Source organism: Alligator sinensis, unplaced genomic scaffold (genome assembly GCF_000455745.1).
Source record: "Alligator sinensis unplaced genomic scaffold, ASM45574v1 scaffold1456_1, whole genome shotgun sequence".
Classification (NCBI taxonomy): Eukaryota; Metazoa; Chordata; order Crocodylia; family Alligatoridae; genus Alligator; species Alligator sinensis.
This window is the reverse complement of record NW_005842763.1, coordinates 291,732-302,056: the sequence shown is the minus strand read 5'-3', so window position 1 is coordinate 302,056 and position 10,325 is coordinate 291,732. Positions and strand designations below refer to the sequence as shown.

The 10,325-nt window shown below is 50.6% G+C and overlaps 1 protein-coding gene across 2 annotated transcripts in view; it reads right to left on the bottom strand.

Annotated features, from left to right (window-relative positions):
* Positions 1-8,143, bottom strand: part of ABCC10 (ATP binding cassette subfamily C member 10) — a 28,080-nt gene extending 19,937 nt beyond the window's left edge. For both annotated transcript variants that reach the window (XM_025216755.1, XM_025216756.1), the window contains exons 1-3: positions 8,078-8,143; positions 5,254-5,436; positions 2,287-3,667 (exon numbers count right to left, since the gene is read on the bottom strand). In XM_025216755.1, the coding sequence (XP_025072540.1) occupies positions 2,287-3,667; positions 5,254-5,414 (1,542 nt within the window). In that variant the 5' untranslated portion in view covers positions 5,415-5,436; positions 8,078-8,143. The remainder of the gene's footprint in view (positions 1-2,286; positions 3,668-5,253; positions 5,437-8,077) is intronic.
* Positions 8,144-10,325: the final 2,182 nt, after the last annotated feature.

Genomic DNA, 10,325 nt, shown 5'->3' with positions numbered 1-10,325 from the left:
CGACCCGCCCGGGGGGGGGGGGGGGCGGGGAGTGCCCCCGGTGGCCAATCTCACTGACCGGGGCTGGGGGGGGTGTCCCCCAGTGGCTGATCACACTAACTGGAGTGGGGGGGAGGCCATGACCAATCTCACTTGCCAAAAAGCGGTGCGGCTGCTTTTGCTGGAGACCCCACTCCACACCTGGCAACCACAGGGGGGCACAAGTGTTTCTGCCTGCCCCTGCCCATTGCCTAAACAGGGAGCATGGCCTGAAAGGGGTGCACCAGAGCTCTCAGGGGGTGCACGCGCACCCCCATGCGTCGCCACTGATGAAGGGGCTTCCATATGAGGAGAGACTCAAGAGGCCAGGCCTATTCAGTTTAGAAAAGACATGCAGGGGGTGGGTGGGGACAGGGATGGGACACACACATGATAAGGGTTTACAAAATACTACATGGCGAAGAGAAAGTAAATAGGGATTCATTATTTACTCTCTCTCACAATACAAGAACTAAGGGTCACAAAATGAAACTAGTAGGTAGTAAGTTTAAAGCTAACAAAAAGCAGTTCTTTTTCACACAGCGTGTAATTAATGTCTGGAACTCGTTGCCACCAGGTGTTAGGGAAGCTGACAGTTTAGCTAGATGCAAAAAAGGACTGGACAAATTCTTGGAGGAAAGGTGCATCAGTAGCTATTGAGTATGGAAGTTAGGGATATAGCCTCTGAATAAGAGCTTCCTAGACCTTAAATGCTGGAGGCTGCACGTGTGAAAGGAACAGTGAAAAAATTTAGTTCACACCCTGTTCACTCCCCCAGTTTAGCATCCACTCTCTGCCAATATGTGACACAAGATAATGAGCAAGATGAACCTACGGTCTGACCCAGTACATAGCAATTCTTCTCTTCTGCCGATTGAGCAGCACAGGCTGAAATGGCGGAGGACGGGGAGGCTGACTGAAGTGGCCAAATCAGAGGTACAAAACCAGCAATAAAGCATGAAAACGTCCCCTAGAAACCAGTGGCCTGCAAACGGTCCTAGAGTTAGAAGACACCATTTAGAACAGGGGTGTCCAGCCTTTTTGAATGTGGGGACGTATCACAAACTTTTTATCACTCAGTGGGCTGGCAAGCCATATTCAAAGATGTCACAGGAAGTGGTATCATATCAGGAAGTCATGTCACATGATCTTTGACATCAATGAAGTTGAAGGGGTTGACATGGTGCTGCAGGAGCCGCTTGGCTACAACCGGGTTGACCTGGTGCTAGAGAAGCCGCGGGGCCAGGCCGGGGTTAACCTGGGGCCCGCCTGGCCTGCCAGTGCCATGCCCAAGTTGACATGGTGCTGCAGGACCCACCAGGCCAGAACTGGGTCAGCACCGCCCAGGAAAAGCAGCGTGCAGCTGAAGCCGGCTTCCCACATGCTGCTGGGGACGGGAGGAGGCCAGTCAGGTCTGCACTGGCCAGCAGAAGTGGCTGCGGAGCTGTGTGCCGCTCGGGACTGACCGGTGCAGGCTTGTCGCGTCCTGAGCGGCACACGGCTCTGCCGCCTTTTCTGCTGGCTCGTGCAGACTCGGCCAGGCTCCTCCCATCCCCAGCAGCACATGAGAAGTGGCCCCCTCAGGGCCTTGCACGCGGGTGGCCGGGTCCGGAGAGCCACAGCGCCCAGAGGGAGACTGGCCGGGGGAGCAGGCGCAGCCTTGCTGTGGGGCAGGGCAGGGTAGCGGGGCTGGCTTGAAGCAGGGGGGGAGGCAGGCACTGGCCTCCTGCACGGGGCCGCACCCCGGGCCCTGCAGGGGTAAGCAGGTACCCTCCCCTTGCTGCCAGCTGGGGCCTGTGGGCCGGCCCTGCCCGCCTCGCCACTGCCCCACCGCAGCGGCTCCGTGCTTCACAGTGCTCCCTGCCCGCCTCACCGCTGCTGCTGGGTCCACGCTGCTGAAGCACCACGCTCCATGGCACCGCCGCCGCAAGCCAGATAAAATGGCTTGGCGGCCCGCAGGCCGTATGTTGGACAAGCCTGATTTAGAATATGTGATGGAAGCAGCTCTGAGGAAACAGACTAGGGGGTTCAGAGGTCCTTCTACTCTCAATAAAGGAAACCCCAGGGGTGACTGGATACACTACAGAGGCCAGAATAATGTTGGACAACAACTGCACTCTTGGAAGAATCGAAAGGACATGGCATCTCACCACCCCACCCTTCCCATCAAGGTCACTGGGTTCCAAGGTGGAACCAAACAGCTGGAGCTACAAGAGTGACTGAAAGATACTGTGGCAATGAACCCAGAGCCACATGCTGCACCCTCACCTTGACTCGTGTGTCTTTGTGCATCAGCATCTCTTTGTTGTTCTCCATGATGCGGTTTGCTATGACCTTGTTGATGGGCACGAGCAGCAGGGCCAGGGCCAGGCCTCCCAGGAAAGCCACGCCCACCTGCTGGTAGAGGAGGTAGAGAGTGATGGCAAACTGGAAGGGGAGGCTCCACACCTCATGGAAACTGATGCAGAAGTTGATGAGCCGATCGGTGTCTGTGCTCATGAAGTTGACGATCTCCCCCATAGTGAATCTAGCCAGGCTGGTGCTGCTGACCCGGAGGGCTTTGCGGTATATGGCAGAGATGACTGCTGTGCGCACCATCAACATCACCTTGTTCACCTCATAGCTGAACTGGTTCCGTAAAAGAGCACCCAGAAAGGAGCCAACAAAGAGACCCACGGCATACAGTACCCCATGGCTCAGGGGCTCCTGGCGTGACTCCATGAAGTTAACCAGCAGGTTCAAGAGCAAAGGACCTGAGAAACCCAACAGGCTGCCAGCCAGCTTCAGGAGCCCGAGGGAGTAATATCGGAGCCCAAAGGCTGCATGCAGCACTGAGAGGAGTCTCACAGCCTTCTGAGTGCTGTGTGAGCTTCCAGGAGCATGGAGGGAATCTCCCCTCCCGTCACCTTTAGAAACCATTGGGCTACTGGGAGATACTATCTCTTCCTCCTCTTGCCTGAGAGCTGCTTTTTCCTGCCAGCAGGAGTAGAAATGGTCACGGACCCTGGCAGCCTGGAGTCGTCGAGGTAGAAGGTAGACATCTTGTGGCCGATTCAGCTTCCACTGATAGCCGCGCTGCATAAGAGGATTTGTCCAAGTATAGAAGAAGCGTGAGAGCCAGCTCTCGCCATCCTCTGCCACTCCCTGCCAGTCAGGTGCCAGGATCCCTGACTCTGAGAAGGGAGGGTCATGCTGCCAGAGGTCATTGATGGAACAAAATTCTTGCCTGCTGGCAACAGGAGTGATGTACCCAATCATATAAATAAGCAGGGAGGCCAGCTGTAGGAAGAGGATGGAAAGTCTAAAAATGAGAGCAGGATGGTCATGGAACCAGACCATCTCATGCTGGCAGTGCCAAACCAGTGTGATGACAAAGCCAGGGATGGGTAAGAGGGTGAGGAGTGCCATGGCTGCAGGGCCACGGGAGAAGCCATAAACGGACCTGTAAAGCATGAGAAGTGTCAAGCTGTGAGTGAGCCATGCCAGCAAGGCAATGCCACTTGCCAGCACTTCCAGGTACAAAGGGCCCAGCTGCTGCTGAGACATGACTGCTGGGATTATGTCAAGGATGGGCAGGCCAGCAAGTATGAAGGAGGCAGCAATTCTGCATTTCCAGCCAGGTCTGTGATGAGCCCCAGGACCAGGAGATCTAGTGAAGAAAACATTGGAGAAAGCTTTACAGTGGAACTAGCAACCATCCCATTACCTGGGACTCGATCCTCTGCTTCCTTCTGTTTTCTTCCTACCACATCTATCCACTCTCAGTCCATACCCCTTGGGGTGATGCCAGGCTCTCTATTCCATTCCCCAGCTTCAGAGCATTTAGAAAGGTAGGGCCTGCCGTGATGGATGATGTGTCCATATAATATGACATTTTTGTCAGTACCAGACAACTCAGAAAGGTACAAGAAAATCCACAGTAGAAGCCAATTGGAATCACCTTCCAATAAGGGAGTTCCCGCCTAACCTGAGGCAGTTTGTGGTAGGATCAGGCCCTGGTGCATGAGAAGTAAAATCTGTTCTAGAATATATTTTTATCCTCTCTAATGTAACTCTGGATGGCTACAATCTCCACACTATGGGGTACCAATCCTTTCTTGGCTTCTGCTAAACTCTTGGCCTCTGTGGTATCTTGTAGTAGCAAGTTCCACCAGCTAAGTGTGCATCAGGCAACAAAACATTTCCTTATCATTTATATGTCTGCTGCCTTTCAGTTTCATTGAAGTGTGTTCTTTGTGGACTGAAGGAACAGGAAAATACAATAGGAGAGAGAAACTCTTCTTAGTTTCTCTCCACCAATTATTACTTTGTATATCTCTGTCACACATCTCTTACTTCAGGCTCATGTCCTCTCTAGCCTAACCAATTCCAGTCTTTTCAACCTCATCCATATAAAAGTTTTGTTCAGGTCTCTGCTCATTCTTATTACCCCAGCCACTTCTGCAAGAGCCTTCTTGAGAGCGAGTGACCAGAGTTACAATGCTCCAGAGGAGACTAATAAATTAATAAAACTGGTTTTTTTCTTTCCCATACATTGGGTGGGTACTTTCATTTAGTAGTCAACAGCAGTGGCCCAGGCTTGCTCCTCAGTAATTATAGTTAATGTAGACTCCAGCTGTGTGTCAGACTTTTCCTTTTTTAAAACAATACAAATTAAGAAGCTGCAGAGAGGCTGCAGTTTGGCTATGAACCAATGAAGGAGAGACACAATAGTCCTCCACAATTATTGAAAGGAGGATGAAGAACTGTTTAGGACAGCTGTGTCAAAGATCTGGCCTGCAAGCTGCATCTAGCCCATGGAACCACATCATCTGACCCCTGATGCTGATTCCATGCAGGGCCAGTCCAGGATCCACCCACATGCTGGCTCCAGTGCCCATGGCACCTGGTTCAACCAGTTTAGGCTCTGTACTGCAAGCAATATCCACCTTGGCCAGAGTGGGTGCCAAGTGCAGTGCAATCCTGGACTGGCTGGAATGAGCACCATGGACACTGAATCCAGCATGTGGTGGGAAGTGGGTCCTTGGGCCTAATCTGGCATGTGAGGCCAGCCCTGCACCATTCATCTGACTTGGGAACCAGTTCTACACTCCATAGGGCCAAATGGGTTTGACACTCCTGATTCAGCTGATATGTGAAATAACTGGGAGGGAGGAGAAAAAACCCTACCATCCTTTATGAACTTTTCTCTGTGCTCCTTTACTATAAATGACAGAAAGGCAGAGGGCTCTGTACCTTGGTGTGCCCACATAGCATGCACTGACTAATGCAAGCATCACGTGAGGAACAGCATTCAAAGTCAGCTGGTTAAAGCAATGGCCAACATTGCCATGTATCCAGACAGGAAGGGGATCTTCTGGGCTAGTACCACACAGATCAGACACTATGTTCTCCATCCTCTGCAACAGCCAGAAACACCTAGGAGAAGAGAAGAAAGAAAAGGAGTTAGATCTGCAAAGAGGTCAGTCACAGGCCAAATGAAGGACAGGTGGGAACAGAAAGGAACATAAGACTGGAAGGGACCTCTGGGTCACTGAGCCCAATCCCTGCTGTTGTAGGCAACTATACTCCACAATCCCTTTCATTAACTAATCAAGGTCCTTCATTAAACTAGTTAAGTTTTTCCCCCACTGCTCTTCTGGGAAGGCTGTTCCAGAATCACAGGGCTTTAGAAACCTTTTGATTTCGAGACTTAAATTGCTCATGGCTTATTTATATTTAAGTCATTTAATAATATTACTCACATATTAACAATACACTCCTTACTTTTCTGCAGGTCACTTAATATAGATTTCAAAGCATTTTATAAACATGTATTAATTACATCTTTCAGACTTTTCTTCCTTCTCATAAGGTAGGCAAGTCACACATGGAATTTGCTGTACCTATAACCACTATGTGGCCACCTGTGACAGACAAACTGTTCTTTAACAATGCATTACAATCGCATGCAACACTTTAGAATGGGAAGTGGAAGAAAAAACCTGTGCCCAGCCAGAAGTGCAACTTATGTTTGTCTTTAAAGATGTTTTTTATACGTTTTATATTAGCAATCTAGGTCTTCTCCAGCTATGCATCCTCCCCATCAGCTGGAGAACTAGTAAGTGATAACATTACTGAACTAAATGAGAAGCTGCAGTCCTTGAGTGGAGAAGGGAATATTTGGTAAGTAGTGTTTAAAATGTGCCCCCCAAGCACTTATGAAAATCCCCAGGCTCATGAACAGAATGGGGAAAGGACACTTTTGTTAAAGAATAGATGTTCCCCCCATCCCCTTCCCCTTCTAATATGGTGGCTCCCAACAAGCAGAGTTTAAGCCTGGGCCAGCAAAATGATGACCGTCTGGACTCGACGTGCCTGAGACAGAGGTGGTTACCTGCCGTAGCCTAAAGCCAGGCAGAAAGCAGGGTTAGACAGGGGTTGATCAGGGGGCATGCACTGGTGCACTTGCACCCCCTTTGATTCCTGCTCTACCCAAAGTTTAAAACCAACTGCCTGGCAGCGGCAGCAGCATTTCTAGTCAGGCAGTGCTGAGGGAATCACTTGACTTCATGGCTCATTAAAGTCTAACTGATCCCTTCTAAACCCTTAATTCCTCCGGTGTTAATAGCCCCCTCTCTCTTTTTTAATGGTCTGGATATTCCACCCATCAAGCTCACTTTCTTCTGCCATACTGTCTGTTTGCTGCTCCTGGTCCCATAGCTCCTATTTCACAGCCCTGCAGACTGTTTTTAACTCAGTCTGAGGAAGTCAGATCGAAGCAAAACCCCACCTTAAACTGAACAAGGCAGCCTGAGGCCCCCTGTGTAGTAGTAAAGCTTCTAGTTTCTTTTTCAGCTGAAGAAAAACACGTGTTGTGCTAGAGGTGACGATGCCTCGCACCACCTGCCCCCGCCCCGTTCTTAATCCTGGGTCCGCCTAGGGCAGCGGTTCCCAATCTGTGGTATGCGTACCACCAGTGGTACTCAGACAACCTGTCAATGGTATGCTTTAACAGATTTATTATAATTACTTTATATGACATTTATTATATTTTTATTATATTTATTATATAAAGTAATTATAATAAATGTATATGACATTATAATTACTTTATATGACAAAAATTTGCTGATGGTACTTAAGGTTGTATCATTTTACATTGGTGGTGTGCAATCTGTCAGAGTTTGGGAACTACTGGCCTAGGGGGTTAGATGTGCACCTGGCAGACTAACCTCATTGGAGATGGACTGCAGGAGCTTGTTTGCTTGGTCACACTGCCTTGAGCAGGGGGCTGGACTAGATGGCCTTGTAAGGCCAGCCTTCCAGCCCTCCTTTCCTCTGATCCTATGACCCCAGCCAGGACACAAGAGGACTCAGGCTATGTGTCTTAGTCTGCACGGTGCACATCTGCCCTGACCCCTAGGATGAGAAGTGGCTCCCACCCTTCTCCCTCTTGTTTCTAGGGTTGCCAACTCTGTTTGAATCTATTCTGTGAGATTTCCAGGACACCAATGTGCCCACGACACACAACATGAATGCGTCTGCAGGCTTACGTATATCAGTTATGGATTACGGTGAGTAAACTTTGTCAGGAAGGCAAAGGCAGTTACTATGACATTTAAAAAACCCACTGGACTACTGCATAAATCGGATTTGACATTTAATACTTATTTCAATGAATATTCTATTATTTATCTTCCGCATGACTGTCAGCAGCCTCCTGGAGATTTGTATCTCATTCCTGGGGGCTCCAGGGCAATCCTGGAGGGTTGGCAACCCTACTTGTTTCTAAATGCAAGCCCAGGGGCACCCAGCCCAGTCACAAGCACACCCTGGGGAGGTGATGGGGGCAGATCCCACCCCTGCTACCCCTGGACAGCCTCCTGCTCTGCAGTGGTCTCGGGGAGCAGCGCTGCCCTGCGCCCAACTAGGCTGGGGTGCTGCTGACCCGCCCGGAGCTCAGCGCGTGGGGCAGGACGAGGGGCACCGCCCCGCAGGCGGGAGACCTTCAGTGACGTAATCGCGATCGCCTTCCGCCCCCCCCCCGGCGGTTTTTGAACCCCGCCGCCCGCCGTACCTCGGATCGGCGGCCCTCAGGCTCCGGGACGCGATCTACAGCAGCTGCAGGGCCCCGCTTCCTGCCCGCCTGCGCCCCCTGCGGCCGGGAGGGTCCCTGCGGGCTGGAGGTCGGGGCAGCGTGGGAGGGGCTCGCTGCGCCTGGGCGGTGGCTGTATGGGGAGGCGCGGAGGGCACCGCACTGGCCCCTTGGGGTTGGGACCGCCCCCGTCGCCTCTCCCTGCGTTGCAGCGAGCTGTGCGCGGCCTCAGCAACGCGTCCACCAACTCCTCCATTTCAACCACGTGTGAAAACAGAATGCCCCCACAAAACCCTCCCACGCCCCATAATCCAGGGCTAAACCAGAGGCAGGGATTTGGTAGGGTGCCATCTTTGACTGGAGCCAGGGCAGAGCTAGATCGGCCCAGAATGCCAGGGATGCCCAGGGTTCTTGGTTCTGCGATGGGCGCCCGCCATTCCAAGACTTGGGCTACAGCACTGGGAACCAAGCATTTAGCCCTGCAGGCCAAACAAATGGCAAGGGATGGTCAACCAGTAGGATCTTCTGGCCCCGCACTGTCTCTGTTGGGCCCTGCACCAGGATCAGCACTGTGCCACCCCAACTGGCTCTGCACGCCCAACATAGCACAGAGGGTGGTGCTATCTGGCCCATGGGGCTTCCCACAGGTCTGGAAATTTGGCAGCAGGCGAATAGCGATTAACACTGCCACTGCTTCCTCACCACCATATTTTCAGACTCGCGGGGAACCCTGTGGCTTGGATGACATGGCTACATGGGTTGAGGTTTGAGCGCCCCTGTACCGCAGCATAAATAGCAGGAGGGAAGCAGCAGAGTGGCCAGGCTCCATGCCCATAACTCCCCCCCTCCCGCCCCATAGTAGCCTGGCCTAAAATATCCAGTATGGGTCTGGGCAAGAAGCAAACCTTTGTGCCTGAAAGCTTGTTTAACATCTCTTGTAACTATTAATTTGGTGCAAGAAAAGATATCACAGAAAAACCCCACCTTTGCCTCTGCAGGTACATTTTTTGGCCCATCACAGCTACAACAGCCCCCTGAGCCTACTAAAATGTTCAGTGAGACATATGAAGGACCTGCAAATGTTAGAATTAAATCCTAATAAACTGGCCAACAAAGAAAGATAGGGAGAAAGGACCTAAGAAATTTGGTTTTATATATACATACATTCCCAGATGTACAATCAATATCAATACAGTACAGGTATAGTTTGCAATAAGCTGTGTGTGGCCACAGTGACCACCAAGCTTTAACCATGTGTAACCAGAATCAGGCCTCCCTAGCAGGCCCAAATATATACACATCCTTGGGTCATACATCTGGGAAAGATGTACATATATCTCCCTTTAAATAAATAAATAAATAAATAATAGAATAGAACGTGTACATCTGGGGAAGAGTAACACAGATGCTTAATGAGAAGGAGAAACCTGGGAAGTAGGGACATCTGAAAGAGGTGTATGGATGACTGAACAAATGAAATACAGGTTGCCAGTGTGATATAGTAGCAAAGAAAGTTAATGTAAGTTTGAGCTGCATGCAGAAGCATCATTGTCTGGAGCAGATATATATGTCAGTCTTTCTCTAAATGGCTCCTTTACAACTACATCTGGAGTATTGTGTGCATCAAATTACAGAAAGATGACAAATTGGATGGAGTTTAGAGAAGTGCAACAAAAACGTTACAGAGCTGGCTGTGCAGAAAAGGCTAAAACATTAAGTCTGTGAAGTTAATTTAATTAATTAATTTTGGTATATGCATGAATGCCACGTGCCCCCAGAGGTTGGGGGAACACGGCAAGCTCCCACAGGTGGTGGCAGCACTGTCGATGGCAGGAGCATAGTGGCATCAAGCAGGGAGTTCCCGCAGGCTGCTGCAATGCTTTTTGTCACAACCCTGTGATTTTGGTGGCTCGGCACGATGGAATTTTCCCGCCACATGAGAGCCTCTTGCACAGCAAAGGGTTTTGTTGCGACAGAAAAACCCCGGTGCAAGAGAGTTCCCGCCATTTGAATGCAAATTTGTGTCCCGCTATTGGCCAGTTCTAAATTATTCCTACGTGGCGGCTAGTAATTGGCTTGCTGGCCGTTTAAAATTTCGTGCGACTTCCGCCCAAGTCGGAGAACTTTGAGCACGCTGCAGAGTGCCTCTAAAGAGATCTGACTTGCGGCTGAGCTGATCGATAGACTGATCACCTATCGATTCTTCTCCCCGTCGCCGAGCGCAATCCTC